The sequence below is a fragment of the Parambassis ranga genome, chromosome 15, assembly GCF_900634625.1.
Source record: "Parambassis ranga chromosome 15, fParRan2.1, whole genome shotgun sequence".
Classification (NCBI taxonomy): domain Eukaryota; kingdom Metazoa; phylum Chordata; class Actinopteri; family Ambassidae; genus Parambassis; species Parambassis ranga.
The window spans coordinates 14,343,868-14,367,795 of record NC_041035.1 but is presented as its reverse complement, the minus strand read 5'-3'; the positions used below and the strand labels follow the sequence as shown (position 1 = coordinate 14,367,795).

Below are 23,928 nucleotides of genomic sequence, written 5' to 3'. Positions count from 1 at the left end.
TGGCTATTTATTTTAGTGGCTAGATGCTTCAGGCAATGAGAGGAATTCACAGAGGAACATTTGCAGAATTTGTAAACGCAATCTATCACACGGTCCCTGTTGTTCTAACCCACATATTGTGTTATAAACATTACAGGGCCAAGTCTGTCTTTTGAATTTGGGTAATGGTCATTCCAATCTTAAGTCCTGCCTTCAGCAGGGTCAGCTGTTCACAAAGGCTTTTCGGGAAGCATTCAAAGGGTGTGTGAGTGCATGTGATCACTGTCTGAATGGCCAGATGAGGGATGGCTTCCTCTTGTGACCCCTTCAGTCCTCGAGGAGATTTATCTGGTGTCCTTTCACAGCCAGCCCATCATTTTGGGGGATGGTGTTTAGCTTTTGTCTAACCCCAAAAAATGACAGAATTTAAGTAACAGCAGAGAGAAAATAAACCTCACCCCTTTTTTATTTGTTTGCCTAGCTAATTAGTTCTTTTTTGTGCTTAGCTGGTGGCTTGTGCTCATTTTAAGGGGTGGTCCTATTATTATTTGGTGTCAGTGAGTTTAAAGCCCTCTCTCATAGACAGGAAGTGAGGTCAAGGTCAGGTTTTGCTGCTTCCTGGCTAAACCAGCACTTTTCTTTCCTTCCTTTTGTCCATCAGCAGATCCTGCGTGATCCATCTTGCCTTAACTCCTTCCTGGATTTTTGTCGCAGATACTGAAGGGTGTGGTCCCTCCTTTCTGAGTCAGTCTCCTCCCCAAACAGCAGCATGGTCATGAATATGATTCATCATCAATGGCTGTTCTGTTCGGCTGTTTTCTCTCACATTCTTCTCTTGTGTGTTAGGAGGGTTCGCTTTCCCATCATTAAGCTCCTCTGCACGCTGTGTCAAGGCTTTTGTAGTCATGCCTTTGTAGTCATGACTCAAGTGTTCTGTAGTCTGTGCTACTAAATTATCCGTTTTTAAGGTGGATTCACTCAAAGGGGGACGTAAAAGTCAGCCTGTCAAAACATTTGTATTGAGTCCCCCGTGGCTCTGAATAGACCTTTCTTTAGAGAGAATAGCCCTGATGGTAGCACCGGGGTTACACTGAGTTTAGTCCTTGTCATTTTAGCATGTAAAACAGTGTAATGTCTTGGCGCTTGCTTCTGGGTTGATATGGTTTCTTAATTAGCTGGGTGTGACACTAAACACAACACAGTCCCAGCAGCAGGCAGCTGGAGGAGATTAGCCTCTGCTGCTACAGCTCAACAGGTCGCCTGGTACTCTACACATGAAGAAAATGGTGACACTGACACCTCTGGGTCTGATGTCATGTGGTATGACAGTATGGTAAAAACTCTTCCAAGAATCAAAGCTGTCAAATTCTGTCTGTTGAGAAATAACATACTATATATAGTGACCTGCCAGTCACTTTAGAAACCCGATACTTGAGAACAGAAAGGAAGTTAGGTCATTAATGATTTCTATTTTTGACCATTTTTTTTAACACTTTAACAGATAGCAGGGCTTCATTAGAAATGACATGACAGTCACAGTGAATAAACCTAACACTGCATATCATTTTCTTTGCAGAGGCCAGTTCATGTCTGAGTCTCTGCTCTGTTTACTCTGCTACACTGTCTTCCTAAGAAAAGAGACAGTTTGGAAGCGGTTAGTTGTTTTATTGAGTCAGAGGCTGCATAAAAAGACTGGAAACATAAACATGATAAAACAAACACTCACAAAGAAGAAACTATACAGAACAATTCTCACAGAATAATAACTAAAGTGTAGTAAAATATGCACAAAAGCATGATATAAGCTGTAGTCCCTGCTACCAACAGAACCCAAAAATAGAGCAGCCATGAGTTCTGTCATCCATAAGTACACACACACACTGCTAACAGCTAGCTAGACAGTGCCTTCCTACACTTGTGTGTTGCTGTGCATGGTAAGCAGCATTACCACCACCTGTGAGAACTGGAAAGAACCCGAACTAAAAACAGGAGGTGCTAGAATATTCATGCCATATTATCATATGTGTATTTTTAACATGATTTCATATATGGTCTGCCCTGTAAGGAAGTGACACCACTGTTGTTACCAGTAATTAAATAGACTGAACTTTAAACAGGAAACAGGACAACCATATAAGCATAATGCATCTTTTCTGTAAGGGCAACAATCTCAGATCTTTGTGACAAAATGACTATTTACTATTATATTTAAGGTCTTGGTGTGTATATATTTTACAAGGTTACATTTCAGAGTTGCAATAGCAGCAAATCATTTTGTGTGAATGTGTGTCAGAGCATGTTGCCTTTTCCTCTGTAGGTCTCCAGGTGTTGTGTCAGATCTTCAATGCGCAGGTCTTTCAAGTGGAGCAAATGCTCTAATCGGTTAACTTTCATCTGCAGGATCTACCAACACAAGTATGCGAAAAGAAAGAGGTTAGACTGCAGTGAACTGATGAACACTGTGGTTAAAGAAGCTGCACATTTGTCTCATTCTGCTCTTTTTTCCTCTTCACATCCAGATGTGGCTTATATCCGCTGTGCCGAAACTGACTCACTGACCACTGCTGACACAGGGTATGACACATGTATCACACACACACACTCACTCACCCTACAGCCCTACATTAAACTCACAGGTGGTGTGTGTGTGTGTGTGTGTGTGTGTGTGTGTGTGTGTGTACCTCCACTGTCTCCTGCAGAGTGCTGATCGTTTGCTCTTTTTCTTGCAGGAGTTGTTGGAAAGTATAGTCCATGTGTGAAGAGAACTGCATGTGCTGCATTTTACTGTACCATACAAAAAGACACATATTATTATTATTATTATTATTATTATTATTATTATTGTTGTTATTATTATTACAAACACTGATATGAATCATATACAAATGAGCCGCTACTTTTTGGTCATACCCATTTTTCTGTCTGTTCATTTCATCTTTTTTCATCTCTGCCAGTTGAACCTGAAGTCTGGCTTCAGTCTGATACATTTCTGAAGAAAAGAAAAGTATATTTTGTGAAGAGAGAACACAGTCACTGAAAAAACATCTGCTGTTAAAATCCTGCAGGGATTTATCGTACAGACACAACTAAGGTAAAGAGATCAGGACTGGAGGCAGATAGGCAGCGACCACAAGCAGAAAGAGTAGATAAAGAAAGAAAGAAATCAGGCTTTACGTCAGCAGGGCTGGGCTCAGGCTAAATAATACTGGGCATCTGGTGATGTTGGGAACTGATGTGAGGGCCTGAGCCTCGTGCCTGGAAGTGAATGGGGTGTAAATGGAAGAGGAAAGAGCAGAGGGAGGAGGCGCTGTCCTGAGGTCAGCTTTATAGGGCAGGTTCAGGAACAGATGAGGTGTGGGAAACGGAAGAGACACATATCGCTGGTTCACTCCCGTGTGGTCGTGCCATTTTCTAATCAGTCCTATCTGTTGTCTTGAACTGGAGGTATGTTTGTGTCTGTGTGAGGTCACTGATATCTCTGAGGCTGTTAGCAGGACACACACACAATATAAGGGCAGGCGAGTGGGAGCAGGAAGAGATCTTGGGAAAAGATCACTTGAGTCAGTGGGCAGAATCAGCCCTGACATTGCACAAAACCACCACTGTGCCTCATGAATATGCTGATTTGGCGTTTCTTAGCTGACCAGCAGATACAGCACCATAAGAAAAAGTTAAAATTAAACTCACTTCTCTCTCTGTGCTAAAAAAAGATTCATTTAAGTTTTAGTCAGGAATGCAGACTGATTGTTTCCAACATTGGATACACGCTACATGAGATGTAAGGTCAACGTAGTGTTAAATCAGCAGTTTCGGTGTCTGTAATCCACTGTAAATGTTTTTACCATACTATCTGACATTATCTAAGTTTTGCAACTTCCAAAAAAACCTGATGACTACCAAAGATTTTACAGAATTGGGAAAGAAACAACATTAAAACCATATGAGGGGGAAGAATGACTCTTTTAATGTGTTTAATAATATAATTTCTATGTGTACCTGTGCCTGCATGAGGCTTCTCCTGGTTCCTGGTGTCATAATAATCCAAATCCTAAGTGGGAAAAAAATAATGTGTCAGTATGCATGTTTCCTGTTAGGACCACAGTGATTCATAGTGTATGTAATTAGCAATTAAACAGACCATTATATCATCTTTAGTGTGTTCCAGTCTCTTCTCCAGCCTCTCTCTCAGGGTGCTCAGCACAGGCACTATCACTCCTGCAGTGCTCAACACAATCCGCCTCACTGTCTCTTCAGGCACGTTAAAGTCCAGCTTGGAAAACACCTTCCTGTCCACACAGGAAAACACATGTTTCCAATCAACAAAAAAAACAGTTACAATAGAAAGAGCAGGCAGCATGTGAGTTCACTGATAATAGATTGAAGATGATACAGACCACAGGGGCTCATATGTTTACAGTGATGGCCCAATAAATATGTGACTGGCCTCATGCCATATCAGTGGCCAGAGAGAGGACAAGTGGGTGTATGTAGGATTTGTTCTTCTCACGAGAGCCAGCCTCACTCTTGTCTCAGTGTGTGTATCTGTTTAGAGATATCAATCAGGATAGAAGGTTGTAGTTAAGCGTGTGTTTATCTTAATCTGAATTTCTCCAGCTGCATGATTTGCTGCTAAACTTATGTCTGTTTTATTTAGGAGGATTTTCTTCCCCCTTGCAGGACTAGGACCAGGAGTAAGGACAGGAGGGACTGCATCCATTTGGAACTTGAGTAAATAAGTAAAATGATGATGTCTTGCCTGTTGAGGACACTCCAGTTACTGAGCTTCTGCTGTGTGGAGTTTGCAGGAATATAGTTGTGCAGGTCAACCATCTTTGGGAAGAAATACTTGACAACCTCAGCAGCCATCACTGCAGAAGATTCAGCAGACTTACATCAGTAAATACATACACAAACAGACACTTGAGTCAGTAAACAGCCAAACAAGATTACTGCTGGATCTGGAGGGAAAAAAAACGTGACAAACTTCATAGAGATCTTATTACAGTACTCAGTTCTGCGTGTTTGGTTTCCGCCTCCCTGCGGATTGTTAACATAAGATAAAGCTAAAGTTGAACTACCTCCGTCGCTGAAGTCTCTTGTGATGTTTCTTTTGGGTCGGGACAGCGGTATTCTGTCTATCCATGCGAACAAATGCTGCAGCTCCTCTTCGTTTAGCTTTCGATCCATTACTCTTAAAAGAAATGTCACTTTCTGAACAGTTTTGTCGAGCTAACTTGTTAGCTTCTCCCGAACACGGGTTGTTTGAGGCGTTGCTAGGCGACCGCTGCTTCACTGTGGCAACAGAGTATAGCGTCCGGATATGAAGAGGGAGTAAAATGACCAATAGTAAATAAACAAATGGCAGAATTGATTGTGTTGATTCACTTTTATTGTAAGCTCCATTTAACATGCAATTTAAGTCACATTTAAATAAATAAAAACATTCTAAAATCAGTGTTTGCAGGACAGATCATGGCAGAATCCTCTCTATAAGAATCATTGGCATCACGAGTAAAGGACTGTTTAGATTGGCTGCATAGAATCATCTTTATAAAATCCCTTTAAGAATTACAATCAAGCGTCCGCACAACAAAAGCTGCATGTAACAATTCAGTCCCACAAAATCAAACATACACACAACAGGTTAGTACAAAAAGGTTTGTAATTTGTCCTACATTAAAAAAAAATCTTTAAAGTGCCCATGTTGGTGCCGCATTGTAAACCCCTTAACACCATTCCTTAAAAAGTAGTACCAAAAACATGTGAGGGACAGAGTTAGTACAGTTACAGCATCGACGGTGCAGGTAAACTGTTCACATATCTCAGGATGAAGGCAGAGAGACATTCCCTTTATTTAAAAATCATCATGGCAGCTTTGCCATTTGTCATTTGTTAAGCACAGAAGAAGAGTCCGTCTTCATGTTGTCATCATCGTTATGAAGGCTTATATAAGCAAGACACAGACAGTGGTAATCCTCAGGGAGACGACGACTGACAGAAAAGCTCTGCCACTTAATGTTGATCCTTCAGTCAAACTCGTTTCCACTTCAAATCAGACAAGCGTCTCCTGAGAGGATCTATTTGGTCCTTCGAGGTGAGACGAAAACAATGTCCTCTGTCAGAGGAGCTCACTGTTTACAGTAGGTGGAATTATTCCCTCTGTCATCTGGGCCTGCTGGGGGGCTTCAGTGCAGCTTTCCCTCCAAGCTAGAAAAACAAATACTGTTACCACCCTCTGAATGAGCTGAAGCAGCCATTCCCCTTCTCTAAACACAGTCTTGTGTGCATGTGTCAGTGTCTCAGCTCTTTAGTGGTGGTCAGGAGAGGTTTATGTGCCTACTTACTCACTGCCGTGAAACATTGCTGGCTCATTACCCTGCTATGCTGGCACAATGCCCAAGCCCACAGATGTCTTTATAAACATGAATGCCTTGAATATTTTTAGGAATGTATTGGGTTGACTCTGTCTGGCATTTGTCTGCATACATACCAGCTGAGTGTGTGGCAGGGAAGTCAAGGCAGGGAAGGGTTTCGGCTTCACCGGAGGTATTGGAGGCTTTGGCTTCATCATCTTAGAGAGAAAGAGAGAGAAAGAGGGGATGTTAACAAAGGCGAGAGCAGTCCAATGTGTGAAAGTAAATTATCGGCCTTAAGTGGTGTTTAAATCACTTACTGTTTTTGTTGCAAGTGGTGGCAGAGGTCTGGATGGAGGTAGTGGCTTTGTCTGCCAAAAAAGGAAAACCAGAAAATTATAAATATGAATGAACTATGGATCATTAGTAGAGTTAGTAGAGATTTATACTTCTGTGTTACCTCAGTGTAGATGGGTTTATCTGAGAAGGCTGACGGCTGCATGAACGGCCTCACAAACTACACAAAAACAGGCATGTGTTGGTTAAAATACAGCAAATACATCACAATTGTACATATAAATATATATTAGATTTGCACAAAAAAGTCTGACTACCTGTTGAATCTTTGTTGGCTGAGGAGCAGCTGGCACTTTCTTGGGTGGCTGTAAAGAAAAAGAACATAAAGTCTTGTTAGGCTTTCTTTATGCCTGCACATTGTTTAAGGGGACAGATGCCATGAATAGAAACCAATGTAAAGTGTCAATATTTTACTCAGATTAAAGCTGAAGCTCACCATTGGAGCTGCTCTGCTGGGTTTGAGTCCTCCTGTGTGTGGTCTGCCAGCAGCAGAGGACAGGGGTCTACAGGCTTGAGTGGATGACGACTCCAAAAACGTCGGCTGGCTGATGCTTGTGGAGCCAAGACGCGGACTTCCCCGTCCACTGCTCGACCTAAACAATGGATTGAACTGTCCTGAGGTAGATGGGAGGGATCTATAAGAAAATACACAAAGGAAATGAAATTAAACAGAGAAAACATGAGGCGGTTTTGTTTATATTTGTTAATAATGTATTGTCATTATTTACCTCTTTGCAGGTCGCCTTTTCTTAACGCAGCACATCAAACTCCCAATAACCAGGACCAGAAGCAGAAGTAAACCAACCACCAGTGATACAGCAAGCACCACAAGGCCTGAGTCTACACACACACAACAGAACACATCAGTATATTTTCATTGCTCATGGATGTCAGAACATACGTCACCTGTTCAGGAAATAAAATTCACTGTAACATCATTACTTCATTTGTACCCACTAATAGGGAAATTCCATGAAATCTGTGTCTGTGTGTGCTCATCAAAACAGAGCACGATTGTTTTAAGGCCCATGTCAAATCCAATTCAAGTAATAAATCTTGGTGAATAGCAGAGCATCGGAGTCACGTGTACATCCTATTCCTTAAAAAGGTCAACCATGCAAAGAGAAGCTGACTATGAGCGCATGCGGTCTGTTTTCAGTGGCAACATGACGTAACAAGCACAGTACCTTCAGGCATCTCTGACTGCTGCACATTACAGAAAGGTGGAGCCCAGCCAGGATCACACTGACATTTATTCTCGTGGTTGCAAACCTGTCAGAAATCACAGTCAGTTATGTTGTCGTGGCTCCACACAGCCCTAAAGTGTGTGATTTTACACAAAGTTCTCACCCCGCGGTTGTTGCATTTGGCAGAGCAGTCACTTGTTCCATATGCTTTTATGTTTTTTACGTCCTGGCAGCGTTGGTTGAAGCACACCTGGAAGAGACAGAGATGTTGTAAGGACACAGGTTTGCAGTTTTGTTCACGTCCATTGCAGTTGTCTTACCATGTTGTTGCCACACTTTGTACCAGTAGGTACCATGCCCAGATCTGCAGGGTAGTTATCTTCTGGGTTCATAGTTGCTTCATTGCATATTTCTCCATTTCCTACTTTGTAAAAGGATTTCCTGGATGTCACTGGGAACTCCCATCCTCCAGAGCAGAAAAGTGTTCCGCAGGATTGATCTCTGTAACCAAAAACCACAAGCAATGATTCCATAATCCAGCAGTTCCACACTGTTTAAATCTTTTTTTCATTACATACCGGCTGGAACATCTCTGGCTGAACAGCGTCTTTCTGCAGTTCCCATGTAGGTAGAAGCAAGCATCTGCTGCTACTTCAGCATCTGGACAGAATCAGGACAGAAGATAATGGACTGATAAGTCCTAGTGTGTCAGGGCATGTTGGTATCAGACTGTCAGTAAGTGGTGTGTTTTACCTGGCCCCCACAGTCTCTTGCAGTGTTCCTTCTGTGACGGGCACTGTCCATTGTAACAGTATCCTTTTCCACGGTTGCACGACAGGCCGTTTTGGGTGTAGGCGTCAGTTGGACAGGTGGCAGAGAAGCCTGTGCAATATTCCGGCAGGTCACAGTCTCCAGTCTTTGGTCGGCAGACACTGCCAGTTGGTTTAAGCTGCAGGCAGGCGGACAGTAACACAGATGGTGATGTACCCACTACTGAAATACTTTCACTCACACATGAGCAGCCAGACGGCACAGTCAGGCCGTGTCTAGTTATACAGGAACATAATTAGTATCAGTGTGACTTCACTCATCCAGAGAGGACACAGTGAGTAGTACTTACTTGGCAGTTGTGGCAGCACTCTCCCTCTGCACACTGAGCTCCTGCGTTCAGTTTACAGGTGGTGGCATTGCAGCAGGGATTCTTGCATTCCTGCGAGGTAAACATAGAGATGCAGAATATTACAAATCAATCTCATTTGTAGAATTTTATATTTGCATGGCATGCACAAACCTCTACAGTGCCACAATCGCACTCTTCTCCCTGCTCCAGGAAGGCATTTCCACACACTGGCCCCCCATAGATGCGATTAGTGGAGGGAGTGTCCAGCAGACAGGCTGGGTTGATTTCCTCCAAGAACCTGCTGAGCTGCTGCCGACTACAGCTGCTGAACAGCTCTGGATACACAAGACTAGAGGAAGAGAAAGAAAAGGGATGGAAATATTACTTTCATTTCAAGTTGAAGAGTTATTGGCTTAGTTGATGACCAGGTGAGGGACGGAGCTTACCCAACACTCTCAGCCATGATGCAGCCTTTTTTTGATGTATACGAGCCACAGACACAGTTTTCAGTATCATGGGATAAGCCCAGGTTATGACCCATCTCATGTGCAATAGTGGAGGCTACTCCTATTGCGTTGGTGTTGTGGTCCTGTGAACATAGTTGACAAATGTTAAAACATCACTGACATCACACATTTCCTTTCATCAACATTGAATTTCCACATTTCACCGTGGAAGTATATTCACCTCATTGATAGCTCCAGAGTTAGCCGTGCACATTGCATTGGTGTTCGCTAGGCCCACAGTGGAGCCCTCAAAATCCACACCTCTGAATGAAGGAGAGGCAGCAGGTTAAAACCTGAACATCTTATCACTGTTGTGTATTTGTGGGAGAAGACAAGGACCGCAGCTTCTCACGTTATGAACTGAGCGTTGTCGTGTTTGGTCTTTGGCAGCAGGTTCCGCTGCCGCCACTCAAGGAAGCGACCGAGGGTGACCTCAGGGTTTGTGCTGACTTCTATCTGATCTTTGTATGACCAGATATCCAAACCCACCAGCATGACGCGCACACCCATGGGGCGATACAGCTGAAAGAGAGCAGTGCAATCTATAAACTGATAATTACCGTTAAACTGGGCGATTGGTAGTTCAAATAAGGAAGCCTGACACGAGCATGCGTAACACACACATTATGCTACATGCTGCAGGAGCTATAAATCGCTGACAGGAAACCACTGAGGGTCTAGTGTTGTTTGATGATGCATCCATGTCTCAGAGTATGCAAAGAGGATTGTGGGATATGTGTGAAATTTTTCATCTTAGGTGTGAAGATTCACAGTTAAAGTTAGAATATCAGAGCGAGAGAACTTCTCCTTCCTTTTTATTGGTTAGATTCCAGTCAGTAATAGAACAAACGATCAGGATACATTTCTGGTGTGATGTTTTTAAGAGCAATCATCATTTTTAACTCGCATACCTTGTCTACGTGGTTTGCTACTTCCAGAGCTCTGGCCTCTATTTTCTTCCTACTGCCGAACTTCTTATACTAGAGGAAATTATAATTAAAATTAGTATTACAAATATATGATCACTTGGAAAAATGGAAGACTCAGAGAAAGATGATCTAACCTCTGTGTTGTCAACCACGACAACCAGCTCCACCATCTTGGGTGTTCCCGTTCGGCCTTTAATCTGGGCTTTGCTTTTCTGCAGAAGATATTAATAATAATAATTAATAAAGACATTAGTATTTCTTTATTATATTTGTCAAAGATGCAGAATATAGGCTTATTAATACAGAACTGTGCACTTTGATCAGTTGGCGCTGTAGTAAATCAGACTGTTACTCTACATGTTTACATAAAAGTCTGCATGTGCCCATGCTGTGTGCATCTTTACCAGCTTGCTGAACTGGAACAGTCCAGACGGACGAGCTCCATGATCGTAGAAAGTGGTTGTGTTTCCATGGGAGCAGGAGCTCCGTTTCCTCCTCAGGTGTTTGTAGTTGTAAACAGCATGGAGCCCCTCATCACTGAGCGCTTCAGAGGTGCGCTTGTCATCCTCCTCCTGCCCCGTCTCCGCATTGGCCAGAGGCTCAATGAGGTACACTTGGTCCCGGAGACGGACAAACCCCCTGCAGAGTGAAAAAAAAAGAACTTCAGACAGGGCAACCCTCCATCATTAAAGATGTGTACACGGTTGGTCTGATCAAGAGTCAGAGCAGGACTTTAGAGACTCATATCATCACTGGTTTAATCGAAGGTGGGAATCCTTTTAGGAAAATGGTAACATTTTGTAATTAGAGCAAAGAGATGAAAGAAATGTTACAGCCAAAATTACTCACTGTATTCCTGAGCACAGTCCAATACTGGCAGACGAGTCCTCTACACCCACAACGTGTCCATGGTAGTAGCAGTGAATCTGAACAGACAGTATCCATTTGTACCAGACGCAAAGAAAGATTTGATTTTCCATTAATATTTAATATTAAGTGTATAGTCTAATGTGAACATTTTAATTTGTTCACATTTATTATATGTATCTATGCATCACTGTCAGAGTGAATACAGTCTTAACCTTATATGGCAATTCCTCTTCCACTCAATATTGTTTTATGTGTCACCTCTTAGGATGAGGAAGTTTGAGGTTGAGAAATAATAATAAATTTGAACATAAGCAAGAAATACGGTCATGCGTTGCAGAAAGTGCCCACGATGTTCCACACAGGAAATAACATCAGAAGATGCATATATTGAGATGAACTCAGTGTCAGATTACTCAAGGGAAGGAAGATCTGTACATATGTCAGCACAAGGATGTAATGATACAAAGTAACACAACCACTGAAACTGGGTGGAAGAGGAGCACAGGATATCCTGTTTGTAATGTTAACGGTGTGATGCATGAATTAAAAAGACATACCCTTAAATCTGGAGTAGTTGAGACTTGGGTGCCTTGATCAGAATAGTGTGTCACTGAAAAGTTTTTCCCAACAAGATCTCTGAAAAGAAAGTTTTTATATTAATAATCTGTGCAGCTGAAAAAGAAGGGAGACACGTGTGTTTGCACCGTTTTCTCACTTGTTCTTTTCTAGGTGCAAAGTGTAGTTTTTTCCTGCAATACTCAAAGAGTACTGGACTTCATCTGGGTATCTCTACACACACAGAGAGAGAGAGAGAGAAGAGATAACAGATAACAAAAGGTTAAAGAGGATTTCAAACAGACTGAAAACACTAAAAACAGAGTGTGTGTTACCTTGTGTGTAGCAGCATCATTAATATGAGACGAGTCCTCCAGCCTCTGAGGTATTACTGTGTAGAACTTTTTCACATGAGGTAGAGTCCTCACACCGCCCGCAATTATTCCTGCAAGTACCAGAGATGACTTAGAAAAGAAAAGAAAAGACAAGAAAAGAAAAGAAAGCAGACTCACCCCAGCAGGAGAAGAACATCCATATCAAATATCCACAGTGTGGCATGTTGCTCCGTCAGACGGACTCTGTCATTGTGTGCCTGACGGTCTGGAGGAAGGACTGGCTCCTCGTCTGCTCCCCGCCCATCTCTGCTGTGTAATATCCTGAAAATCACCATTTCTTGTAGGGTAACCACATGAGTCACAAAGAGCCTGTTAAAAAAAGTTTCCACATCGTTCTAACAGAAATAATTTAACTGAGAAGCTGAGAAAGCAGGTGATGCTGCAGACATGACTACCAGAAGAACGAGTAGAAGTTATTTTTGCAGTTTATTGAAAACAAATGATGATTGTTCTCACAGTCTGTTAGGAGGCGTGTGTTTATTTTAAACATTACAAACAGTTGTGCTTTGCTTTATTAGCCTATAGGCTGCTATGTGAAAATCTCAAATTCCCACCCCAACAACTAGCTCCGGAGGCGACGGCGGCTGCTCTTAGTGTGACATTTGTCGCCATCTACTGGTGAAGGTGTGAAGCTTTCAAGGTTCTTAGAGGAAATTAAAAAGTTACAGTTATTTATTTAGCTTTCATAATCATTACAGCGCATAAACAATCTGCCACAATTTATAAAAACGTAATAACAACTTTATTCGCCACAAAATTATTTTTGAACTCTCTCTTTTACTTTTTTGCACCCTCAGTTCCTGATCCTGTGCTCTGTGATCTGGTGATAAAAAAAATACAAACATAAAATACACGTTTTAAAACTGGAGGAAATAAATTAAATTTAAAAAAAATAGATTGGCATTTGCAGTGTGACTGTTGTAAGCAGATTGCTGGTAGCTGTTACATCAGACTGTAGCAGATGCAGTCTGAGAACATGAGGACATGTAAGAGACAGGAAGCATCAAGTCACATATTTAAAAATAAAATATTTGACCCTGTGTCTACAATCTCTAGGATTTAGCATACAAACGTAAAAAAATGTTTTTTTTTTTCTAATACATTCACACCCATATATACATATTAACGGAACGTGGCTCCACGAAGCTCCTACTCTTTAAAAATCAATAACTTCTGGACAGTTAATGCAGACAGCACAGGGAGCTAACTGCACCTTCACAACAGCCACAATCGACAGGTAACAAAATACTAATTAGCTGATGCAACTGACAATGTAAAGTAATAATTTCAAGATAGAAGTGTTTACTTTAACTTAGCCTATACTATAAATGCTAATATGCCGTTTTCCGCTGTGTAATATCCTGAAAGAAAGAAAGTACCAGTAAGCTAGTTAAGCTAGCTTACTGGTATTTAGCATTCTTTGCTAACTCGCTACATCTGTTTTGTTTCCAACATTATTTATTAGTCAGTATATACGTTGTGCTAGTTTTCTCTTACGTTAGTATCACAACTATGATATAGATAATTTAACATACACTTAACAACCTTATTATACGATTTTGTATTAGTTTACTAGACTACGTTAGCATGTTGACATTAGCTAATATATACAAGGACTGAGACAAACTGTTTAAAGAAATTGCTGTTGGTCTGTTAAGAAGCTGTTCATACTTTTCATTCATGTAACATAGTCTTTAAAATGTAAAAATTGTGGCATCTTTGGGTTCATTATTTTGGTGATAATCTTTTGTAGTAAACAGTTTACAGCGATGGCAGCCTCAAAATACAAGCGCTCCATGAAGACTAACGTCAACTCCAAGCTTGTTGTGGCGCTCAACAATCTGAGGAAGGAGAAAACCTATCTGAAGAAGACCCTGACTGAGCTGTGTCGACAACATGCAGAACATAACAAGCTAGTAGAGGTACCTACTCAACCTTATGTAGTCTGTTTTTATTGCAATCTATACTGTAAAGATCACTTTACAGTACTGCTATTTCAGGTGTTTTAACCCTATGTATGGCTTTATGTGTGATTGCAGACATGCCTCACTCTTGTAAGGGTAATACTTGACATTCAGGAGGAGCCTGGTAAAAAGGAAGTGAAGCCATGTTATGGAATGAACATGAGAAGGAAGACAGGAGGAGGTGCCCCAGTGAGTCAGCATGCACAATACCTGCACCACAAAACCTTTTTATAATTTACACTCTGTCACTAATGTGACATGTTAAAATGTCCTCTGTGAAAAGACCTGTTGTGTTGTAACAGGGACTTTAACAAGGCCCTGTTACTTATTAACCATTTTGGGTAGAGGGCAGCAGTGGCTTTGTTTTTGGATTTTCTGACGCTGTCCTGCTCCCCATTTCCCCCTTTCATTTGAGCATTTAGGAAGATGTTAGTATGAGTTGTTTGGATATAGATTTGTATTTCTGTACTGCACTGGTACAGACCTCCATGTCAGCTCTGAACTTTGGGCAGAGCTCCAGAATTGCTTCAGAGATGTAATTGTAGTTCTGTGTTTCTGTTGACGCCTTAATTTACCATTCGGTATTTTTTAATGTGAAGATTCATGCCTTTCATATGCTGAGTGTTGGAATTTGTGTTGGTGCTGCCCAAGGCACAAGTCTCTTTCTGTCTTTCTCTGTTATGTGCTTCTCATTCTTTTCATTCAATCTCCCAAGGCCTTGGAAGAGAACAAGCAGTGGTTGGAATATGACCAGCAGAGAGAGGCCTGTGTAAGGGGGATGATGAGCAGAATGTTATGGCTGGAGAACCAACTCGACAAAGCCAATCAGGCCCGGTCACAGCAGCACAATGAGGACTATTCAGATGGTGAGGCACAAGGACAGTGGGCAGTTGACACTCACTACTGGGTCAACGGACTGTCACAACATATTTTTTAAGATATCAAGATATCTCACTTCAAAAGAATGTGTAGCAGTGTTCTGCATTGGCAGAAGTTTACATACTGCTCATTGCAAATACCTATAAGGCTGTGTTCATCATTGTCCATCCATTTGTTAGATGTATCCATTTTAGACAGTGGCAGGGAGTGGAGTGCTCAGCACTCAGCAAGAGGTCAGCAACCCTTAACAAAGCTAACAATGTGCCAACCTTTCCTAGGTCCTGCCAGCAGCCAGCAGGCTGGGAGGTGACAATTGTAACCACCGCTGTGCTGCCGTCTTTTTAATTTTTTGTCCTTTCCAACTTTTAATTCCAAAGGTAACACCACAGTCAATCATCATCAGTCAGAGGATGTACAGCAACAACTGACTGAGGTTTTTAAAGACCTGCACAGACTGAAAGAGGAGTTCCAAAAGTTGAAGTCTAAGCTGCAGGTACACCCGCTCATTACATACAAGTCTTACCATCATCATACACGGGAGCACTAAACTTCTCTTATCAGGCAAATGTCTTGCAGAGGTTTATATTGAATTGAAATTAATATAATATATATTGAACAGTGGACAAGATTAGTAGTTTGAAGAAGACCCTGGTAAAAAGGAAGTGAACCCATGTTATGGAATGAACATGACAGGAGGAGGTGCCCCAGTGAGTCAGCATGCATAATACCTGCACCACAAAACCTAATTTTAAACTTACTAATCTGACATTTTACAATTTCCTCTGTGAAAATACTAAAGACTTTAACCAGGCCCTGTTACTTATTAACCATTTAGACCAGTAGAGGGCAGCAGTGCTTTTGGTTTTGAGTTAGTTTTCTGCGCCGTCAATGGTTTTCTCCTACATCATGTTAATGTCTTACCATCATCATACAGGAGAGCACTAAACTTCTCTCCTCAAGCAAATGTTTTGCAGAGGTTTATATTAAATTGAATTTGATATATTAAATATTGAATTGAACAGTGAACAAGATTAGTAGTTTGTACATGGACTAAAATTGAAGCTACATTGTTTTGAGTGTGTTAAGGTATATGTCCAACACAGCACACTACAGCTTAATTTTTTCCTGGCCAGTATGATGCTTTTAAATGTTTTGTATTGTTTGTTAAAAAGAGCCATTATAATAGATTTGCTAACATAGAAGGTTGTAATTATATTAGGAAGACGCACAGGATTCTGATAAAAGTGAAGAGAGGCACTCCCCACCCCAGCATTCCAGAGACAGCCTGAGATCCTCCTCAAGCAGCAGCAGCTCTCTCAATATAAGCTGTCAGCAGTGTCCCTACTGTCGCGCCGTGTATCCATCCAACCGCTACTGAGAACTCATGAACCACCTAGAGACATACATGGACTGAGCCAAGCCTTTTCATGTCTTTGTCTTGTATCGTGGGTTATTTATTTTACCTCTTATGTTTAGATGCAAGTTCTAATAAATGACTGTGAGTTACAGAGCTGCTTGACTGTTTTGTACAAACTAATGTAGCTTTAGCACAATATAGATTTAATCACTGATGCAGCTAGAGGTTTTCGCTTTTCCAGCTTTTTCCAGCAGAGCAGCTAAACTATGTGCAGAGCTGGATCCAGAAGTTCACCGTGTCAGAAGGGAGTGAAGGGTCACATCATCATCTTCATTATTTACTGGACTTGTTATTTACATTAATATTATTATTATTATAATTATGTAGGTTATGGGTTGCAAACATACTGTTATTAGCTTTTAGCACAAGTACACCTCTGCCCAGGTGTAGTGGTTTGGCTTTAAACTACTATTCAATTCAATTGAATTCAGTTTTATTTATATAGCGCATTTTACAATCAGAAATTGTCTCAGAGCGCTTCACAGAAACCCAGAGCCTGAACTCCCTTAAGAGCACTGTGGCAAGGAAAAACTCCCTTTAGGAGGAAGAAACCTTGAGCAGGACCCGTCTCTTAAAGAAGAACCTTCCTGCTGCCAGTCAGCTGGGTAGAGGAGGAGAAGAAGAGGGAGACAGGACAGAGAGGATGAAGGAGAGAGAGGAACAAACATGCAGCAAACATGATACATTACAGAGAGCAAACATGACAAGCAAGGTGAAACAGTGATTATATTATAATGGAAATCTATATATATATCGTCAGTCCATAAGTAATAGTAATTTGATAATAGTGATAATGATAATAATGAATGATAACTTTGGGATGATTTTTGTGATCCTTGTCTTAAAATACACACACAGCCCTAGATTTCTTGCAGCGACTGATACCTTTTTAGTAACAGCATCACATATTGTTATATCTGTGACAAAATGATGTTTTTTTGTCTTACATAGTGACACTGACACACCCTGGTGCTCAGGACAGGTGAAGTCTTACAAGCATCCAGATGCAGGTGTGGTGCTCACAGAGCCGAGAAACGTCCTGACGTCCTGAAAAACACACAGCTCAACAAGGTGCGGGCCAGACCAGCTTCTATACACAGACTGCCTGCAGACTTTTTGACACCAGGCCTCCATTTATCAGGTCTGGGCGTTTTCGCGCCGAATTCGTCCCTTTAGATGACGTAATGCTTGTTTTTAATGATTGGAGTTGGTAGGCAGTTAATGCAGACCACACAGTGAGCTAACGGTAGTTCCTACAACAACGTTACAACAACCACAATCCACAGGTAACAGGTAATATTATTAATTAGCTCCTGCAGCTGACAATGTAAACGAATAATTTCAAGATTTGAATGGTTAGTTTAATGTAGCTTATACTGCTAATGCTAACGTTTCATTCCGTACTGTCGTTTGGACTAGCTTACTGGTATTTAGCATCCTTTGCTAATTCTTGCTACATCTGTTTTGTTTCCAACATTAATTATTAGTCAGCATACTCGATGATTAATAATTAATGAGTATCACAAGGAAAATAAACCTTTAGATTATATTAGTTACACTTAACAACTTTATACGATTTTATAGTTTAGTCTACGTTAGCATGTTGACATTAGCTAGTAGACAAGACTGTCACATATAGAAAAATGCTGAAGTCTTTCAGTCTGTTTAGAAGCTCTTCATACCTTTTACTCCTATACCATAAGATTATTTTCCTTGGCATGTTTTAACGAAGTTATCAAACAGACTTGCAATACATTGTTAAAAGAAATTGTGAACTATTATTTTGATCATTTTTGAAATGAAGAATGAAACGGTCTATTATTATTTTTGTGATAATCTTTTGTAATAAACAGTTTACAGAGATGGCAGCCTCCAAATACAAGCGCTCCATGAAGACTAACGTCAACTCCAAGCTTGTTATGGCGCTCAACAGTCTAAGGAAGGAGAATACCTATCTGAAGAAGACCCTGACTGAGCTGTCTCAACAACATGCAGAACATAGCAAGCAAGTAGAGGTACCTACTAAGACAACCTTGAGTACTGTTTATTAGTGCAAGTGAGCTAACTGGCCAGTTTGATTTTACACAGTGTTGTAACCTTCATGTAGCGCTGACATGTTGTCACTGAGAGCAGTTTGTTTTATTCTACCTGCTGTTTGCTGCAGCTACGAGTTTTTAATCCTACATTTTGCTTTATGTGTGATTGCAGAGATGCCTCACTCTTGTAAGCAGAAGACTTGACAGCCTGGAGGAGCCTGGTAAAAAGGAAGTGAACCCATGTTATGGAATGAACATGAGAATGAAGCCAGGAGGAGGTGCCCCAGTGAGTCAGCATGCACAATACCTGCACCACAAAACTTAATTTTAAACTTACTCATCTGACATCTTACAATTTCCTCTGTGAAAAAAACTGTTGTGTTGTAAAAAACAAGCCCCTGTTACTTATTAACCATTTTACACCAGTAGAGGGCAGCAGTGCTTTTGTTTGTTTTGTTATTTTCTGCACTGTCAATGGTTTTGTCTTACATCCATGTTATCTGTCTGTACTCCAGACTGTATATTACTGTCTGGAGTATGTATGTATTGTTGTATGTAAATGTCTATTTCTGTACAAGTACATGTATTGAGTGTTGGAATTTGTGTTGGTACTGCCCAAGGCACAAGTCTCTTTCTGTCTTTCTCTGTTATGTGCTTCTCATTCTTTTCATTCAATCTCCCAAGGCCTTGGAAGAGAACAAGCAGTGGCTGGAATATGACCAGCAGAGAGAGGCCTGTGTAAGGGGGATGATGAGCAGAATGTTATGGCTGGAGAACCAACTCAACAAAGCCAATCAGGCCCGGTCACAGCAGCACAATGAGGACTATTCAGATGGTGAGGCACAGGGACAGTGGGCAGTTGACAGTCACTACTGGGGCAACAGACTGTCACAACATATTTTTTAAGATATCAAGATTGTCCCACAGTATCTCACTTCAAAAGAATGTGTAGCAGTGTTCTGCATTGGCAGAAGTTTTCATAATGCACATTCCTTAATAGAGCTAACAATGTGTGAACCTTACTGGTGACAGTTTTAACCACCACTGTCCTGCTGTTTTACTTTTTTTTTTATTCTTGTCTTCTGCAACTTATTACAGAAGACGGAGCAAGCTGTCCACAGGCGAACTGTCGAAGACGCATGCAGATAAATTATGACACCATAGACAATCTCATGGACGAGCTCATCAATATCCGTGACCATGTGAAAGCGATCTATGACAGGTATATCCACAGCTACCGATGCAAAAACGAAGATATATGGTGTTGTATAAAGTTGTGTAAACTACATAACGAAAAAACTCATTTGTAGGTTGTTCAGTCTTGAGGACAGTGGGGAGAATGAGCACAAGGAGCTTCCACAGACCGAAAGAGAAGATCATCATCAGTCAGAGGATGAAGAGCAACAACTGAGTGAGGATACTAAAGACCTCCAAAGCAGACTGGATAAGGAGCGACGAAGGTCATATACCTTTGAGCTGCAGGTACACCCATTCATTACATACAGATCTTACCATCATCATTCATAGGAACAAAAAACCCCATACGAACAGTAAACTTCTCTTCTCAGGCAAATGTCTTGCAGAGGTTTATATTAAATCGTCACCATGCAGACCAGGAAAAAATTGAAAATCTGAAACGACAGGTATGACAGGCTCATCGCTTTGTTCTCATACGTTAAGTTCAGTTAATTCATGTTCCATGTCTCTACAGCCATACAGGCTTTATTGGAGTGGCAACTCTTTTTAATTTTAGATCAAGATTATGTCCCAAGACCTACAGGATGAGAAGAAGGATTGCTCCTATTTAAGGAAGCAAGTGCTCAAACTTCTGAAGATGCGGTGCGAAACAAAAGACAGTGTTGCAAGCCAGTCAAAGGTTGGCATGAATTGAGCAGTTTACTAAGATTAGTAGTTTGTAAATGGACTAAAATTGAAGCTACGTTGTTTTGAGTGTGTTAAGGTAAATGTTCCAACACGGACACACTACAGCTTCATTTTTTCCTGGCCAGTATGATGCTTTTCAATATTTTGTAAATGTTGCAGATATGTTCAAATTCATTTTGTTTTGATATCAATGTTTAAAGGAGACAATAGAATAGATTTGCTTGAACTACTTTTCCACCAAGAAATTTGACATAGAAGGTTGTAATTACATTAGGAAGACGTGCAGGATTCTGATGAATATGAAGAGAGGCACTCCCCACCCCAGCATTCCAGAGACCGCCTGAGATCCTCCTCAAACAGCAGCAGCTGTCACAATGAAAGCATTCTGCACTGTCCCAACTGCCACGCCGTGTATCCATCCAACCTCTACCGAGAACTCATGAACCACCTAGAAACATGCATGGACTGAGCTAAGTGTTTGTGTGTATGTCTTTATCGTTTAGAATATGGGTTTGTTGTTTTACCCATAAGTTTAAATGCAAGTTCTAATAAAATACTGAGTTACAGAGCTACTTGAGTATTTCGTAGAAACTGATGTAAGTTTAGCCAGACACCCCTGCGCAATATAGATTAATTAACTGATGTAGCTGAAGGTGCAGCAATTACCATTTCCATCTACATCATCTAGCACAGCCAGGGAGAGTGCTTGTAGCTAACAATGAAGTTTAGCATTGTAGAAAGGAGTAAAGGGTCACTAAATAGCAAGAGGGTCATTTTAAATGGCGATTTATTATTATTGTATAGTTCATTAAAACCAAAAATGAGAACATCATCATTAATATTTATTCTTTTTTAAATAACTTTGTAATTATTTTTGTGATATTTTTCTTCTACCTAAATCTTTCATTGTTTATACCAGACGAAAGGCTAAAAACTGCTTGTGTGAGGTAATCCCTTTCCTGTGCTATTTCAGAACACGGATTAGTATTGCTCCCTTATCATATGGGGAGCCTGAGGTTAGCGCTTTGGCCTTTGAAAGAGAACGTGGCACTGAGTGCTTGGCTGGTTGTGCCTTTCAGGTAACTTTCATACAGATATGTCTGCATGTAAAGTTAGAATATGAGCTTAGCCTGTCGGGAGGAAGACTTAGAGCAAAGGAGGGTTTTTTCCTGTGTCTGAAAAAAGAAGATATGTGTCAGCAGCATGGTTAGCTATTAGTACATTTCTGAACATTGTTAAACTATTACTGTTTTACAGTTTTACATGAAAAAATTGATAGAACCATAAAAAATCAGAATAATCTGATGATTAATCACAGAGTGGAGGTTGAAAGCACAAAGCACATTGTGTAATGTTTGACTTCCATTCAGGTATCACATAGAGCAAACAGCTTTAAAAAGGCTAGTCACCATCCTCGGTCTCTCCTCCTCCCTTTTTCTTGCATCACTTCATTTCCCATTTCTGGCAGTCTGCAGTACAGAGGTAGCATCTCAGACATGAATACATTTTTAACCCATGGATACAGACGCTCCTGAATCTCTCCACTTAGGAAATTTCACGTATTTTTCTTTCTTCTCTGAGCTGCACCACTCAGATCATGTTACCACTACTACTCTCGAGACCCTGGCCATTACAGTGGTTTTCTTGGTCTCTGTGGCTGCAAATGCAACAGCGGCAGTCTTGGTAACCTGGGAACGCCGTCTTCTAGCCAACAAGACGGTCCTGACCCTCAACTTGTTTGTGGCTGATCTATTGTTCGTCAGCATGATCCCTCTGATTGTGGCAGTGCGTTGGACTGTGACCTGGACGCTTGGACATACAGCCTGTCATACAGTGCTGTATGTCATCTGTATGAGTGGATGTGTAGCCATCACCACCCTGGCCTCCATCAGCGTGGAGAGGGTCCAGGCTATTCTACGGCTACAGACTGTTCCCACTCTGAACCCCAGGATGGTGACCACTACGCTCTTCTTCATCTGGTCCTTTTCTGCACTCACCTCCCTACCCCTTAGTCTGTTCTTCACTGTCATTGAAGTGGATTTCCCCAAGCAGGTATGGATGATTCTAATAGTGGAAAGCAGGACAGTAAAGACACATTTTTTCCTGAGTATTGTTATTCTCTCTCCACAGAAACGTGTACACATCTGTACACTGAAGTGGCCTGATGCAGCTGGGGAGATTGTGTGGAATGTTGCCTTCACTGCACTGTGCTTCATTGTGCCTGGGCTCATAATTGTGGTCAGTTACAGTAAAATATTACAGGTAGGTTTAATGCAGCATTTGTTTGACACTACTGATAGACGTCAAACATCTCCATTACTTTACTTTTCTGTTATTATGGCCTCACTAATTTTGCACACCAAGACTCTTCTCGCTTGTTGTTAAATGTTAAATTCAGCAAGCACATCACCAGCTCATGGCCATCCATTTACAGATATGCTGTACCTATTCATTATCACTGTGGTAACTGATGTATGTGTGCTTTACTGATTACTGAAGACGAATATGGACCCACTATCAACAGTCAACATTACATTACGCAGTCAGTTCTACCAGCATGGACCTAAACAAACAATAGAAAAGGATTCTGAGAAGCAGCACATTGATTTTTACCTCTGAGAAGACTGTATGGATATCTATCAATCAGATTACTTAGAGATCATTATACAGCATTATATAATAGTGTTTGGTTTCTGTTACAGATAGCTAAACGTTGCAGACTGAGACTCCGACCTAGCAACACTCAGCTTCCGGTCAGAGAGCCCCCTAACTACCATGTGTCCCGCCAGGACATGAAGCTCTTCCGTACCATGCTAGTGCTGGTTTTCTCTTTCGTAATCATGTGGAGTCCCATCTTCATCATCACCTTCCTCATATTGGCAAGGAATTTCCTGGGTCACCTCTATGTCTCTTCTACCATGTTCTTCTGGGTAGTAACATTTACTATGGCCAATTCAGCCCTTAATCCAATCCTCTACTCGGTCTTTCAGTTCAAGAACAGCTGGCGCAAGATCTGCTGTGGAGCTGTAGTCGTACCACTGAAATAATAGATGAATCGTTGACATTTTATGGAAGCCAAATTGATTTAGATAGAATTGCTTGATTACCATTAAAAATGTCAATTCTATGTATTATCCCAAAGGGAATGTAGTTCTAAAAGTTACAAAACTATACTTTGGTAAATTAGACAAATAATTTAATGTTAATTTCAAATTATTTGTTTTTTGCAGTTCTTTCTAAACTTGATGTTTGATTTTTTTTATGTATTTCATTGTTGTTTCATCTAATAAAAGGAAGCCCTGATGGGATTCTTCCTTGCTAGCTTTTGTGAGATTAACCAGAAAAACAAATGTAGTATATTAAAAATGTAGTGTATTAAAAAATAGTTTTTCTTGTGCGTTTGTAACTGTAAGATCTTTCCTCAAAACTTATTTTACTGCTGTGTTGCAGTGCAGGTCATATTGTAGTTCATAGCTCAGGTATCATTACCTGTGATA

The 23,928-nt window shown here is 40.9% G+C and overlaps 4 protein-coding genes and 1 long non-coding RNA gene across 7 annotated transcripts; 3 read left to right on the top strand and 2 right to left on the bottom strand.

Moving 5' to 3' along the window:
* Positions 1-1,983: 1,983 nt before the first annotated feature.
* Positions 1,984-5,215, bottom strand: spef1 (sperm flagellar 1). The gene is made up of 7 exons (XM_028423458.1): positions 5,058-5,215; positions 4,736-4,847; positions 4,118-4,265; positions 3,976-4,027; positions 2,890-2,968; positions 2,661-2,763; positions 1,984-2,382 (listed from the first exon to the last, which is right to left on the bottom strand). Exons 1-7 carry the CDS (start codon positions 5,164-5,166, stop codon positions 2,269-2,271), a joined length of 717 nt encoding a protein of 238 aa, XP_028279259.1. The 5' UTR covers positions 5,167-5,215; the 3' UTR covers positions 1,984-2,268.
* On the top strand, positions 2,951-7,816 carry LOC114447284 (uncharacterized). Its single transcript, XR_003671824.1, has 4 exons — positions 2,951-3,070; positions 4,634-4,707; positions 7,108-7,309; positions 7,428-7,816. It is a non-coding gene; the product is annotated as an uncharacterized LOC114447284 (long non-coding RNA).
* adam8a (ADAM metallopeptidase domain 8a) lies at positions 5,347-12,490 on the bottom strand. Its single transcript, XM_028423453.1, has 25 exons — positions 12,369-12,490; positions 12,192-12,301; positions 12,017-12,090; positions 11,859-11,937; positions 11,281-11,357; positions 10,836-11,070; positions 10,566-10,643; positions 10,414-10,482; positions 9,855-10,024; positions 9,684-9,765; positions 9,443-9,585; positions 9,168-9,345; positions 8,997-9,086; positions 8,630-8,825; positions 8,455-8,536; positions 8,197-8,377; positions 8,040-8,126; positions 7,877-7,961; positions 7,418-7,529; positions 7,126-7,324; positions 6,947-6,994; positions 6,793-6,849; positions 6,653-6,703; positions 6,470-6,550; positions 5,347-6,186 (listed from the first exon to the last, which is right to left on the bottom strand). The coding sequence occupies exons 1-25, from the start codon at positions 12,412-12,414 to the stop codon at positions 6,142-6,144; spliced, it is 2,655 nt and encodes an 884-aa protein (XP_028279254.1). The 5' UTR covers positions 12,415-12,490; the 3' UTR covers positions 5,347-6,141.
* On the top strand, positions 11,064-22,061 carry LOC114447282 (centrosomal protein of 55 kDa-like). Of its 3 annotated transcripts, XM_028423456.1 has the most exons (15): positions 11,064-13,488; positions 14,005-14,173; positions 14,291-14,404; positions 14,931-15,081; positions 15,472-15,587; positions 17,463-17,582; positions 18,365-18,526; positions 18,720-18,833; positions 19,232-19,382; positions 19,646-19,769; positions 19,858-20,029; positions 20,116-20,190; positions 20,301-20,423; positions 20,706-21,510; positions 22,013-22,061. In XM_028423456.1, the coding sequence occupies exons 7-14, from the start codon at positions 18,374-18,376 to the stop codon at positions 20,898-20,900; spliced, it is 1,107 nt and encodes a 368-aa protein (XP_028279257.1). In that variant the 5' UTR covers positions 11,064-13,488; positions 14,005-14,173; positions 14,291-14,404; positions 14,931-15,081; positions 15,472-15,587; positions 17,463-17,582; positions 18,365-18,373; the 3' UTR covers positions 20,901-21,510; positions 22,013-22,061. The 3 variants fall into 3 exon arrangements, with proteins under 3 accessions (XP_028279257.1, XP_028279255.1, XP_028279258.1); XM_028423454.1 differs by lacking the exon at positions 11,064-13,488 and having other exon boundaries at positions 13,557-14,173; XM_028423457.1 differs by lacking the exons at positions 11,064-13,488; positions 20,116-20,190; positions 20,301-20,423 and having other exon boundaries at positions 13,557-14,173.
* On the top strand, positions 21,671-23,478 carry LOC114447652 (free fatty acid receptor 4-like). Its single transcript, XM_028424040.1, has 3 exons — positions 21,671-22,483; positions 22,562-22,693; positions 23,134-23,478. The coding sequence occupies exons 1-3, from the start codon at positions 21,947-21,949 to the stop codon at positions 23,476-23,478; spliced, it is 1,014 nt and encodes a 337-aa protein (XP_028279841.1). The 5' UTR covers positions 21,671-21,946.
* The last annotated feature ends 450 nt before the right edge of the window (positions 23,479-23,928 follow it).

Coding starts and splice junctions, on each gene's coding strand:
- spef1 (XM_028423458.1), bottom strand. CDS start 5,166: ATGGATCGAAAGCTAAACGAAGAGGAGCTGCAGCATTTGTTCGCATGG. Junction 2,969..3,975: donor GAAGCCTCATGCAGGCACAG/GTACACATAGAA, acceptor TCTTTTCTTCAG/AAATGTATCAGACTGAAGCC. Junction 2,764..2,889: donor ATGAACAGACAGAAAAATGG/GTATGACCAAAA, acceptor TGTATGGTACAG/TAAAATGCAGCACATGCAGT.
- adam8a (XM_028423453.1), bottom strand. CDS start 12,414: ATGCCACACTGTGGATATTTGATATGGATGTTCTTCTCCTGCTGGG. Junction 8,826..8,996: donor AGTGCTGCCACAACTGCCAA/GTAAGTACTACT, acceptor GCCTGCCTGCAG/CTTAAACCAACTGGCAGTGT. Junction 6,704..6,792: donor ATAAACCCATCTACACTGAG/GTAACACAGAAG, acceptor CTTTTTTGGCAG/ACAAAGCCACTACCTCCATC.
- LOC114447282 (XM_028423456.1), top strand. CDS start 18,374: ATGGCAGCCTCCAAATACAAGCGCTCCATGAAGACTAACGTCAACTCC. Junction 18,527..18,719: donor AACATAGCAAGCAAGTAGAG/GTACCTACTAAG, acceptor GTGTGATTGCAG/AGATGCCTCACTCTTGTAAG. Junction 19,383..19,645: donor CAATGAGGACTATTCAGATG/GTGAGGCACAGG, acceptor AACTTATTACAG/AAGACGGAGCAAGCTGTCCA.
- LOC114447652 (XM_028424040.1), top strand. CDS start 21,947: ATGGATACAGACGCTCCTGAATCTCTCCACTTAGGAAATTTCACGTAT. Junction 22,484..22,561: donor AAGTGGATTTCCCCAAGCAG/GTATGGATGATT, acceptor CTCTCTCCACAG/AAACGTGTACACATCTGTAC. Junction 22,694..23,133: donor GTTACAGTAAAATATTACAG/GTAGGTTTAATG, acceptor TTTCTGTTACAG/ATAGCTAAACGTTGCAGACT.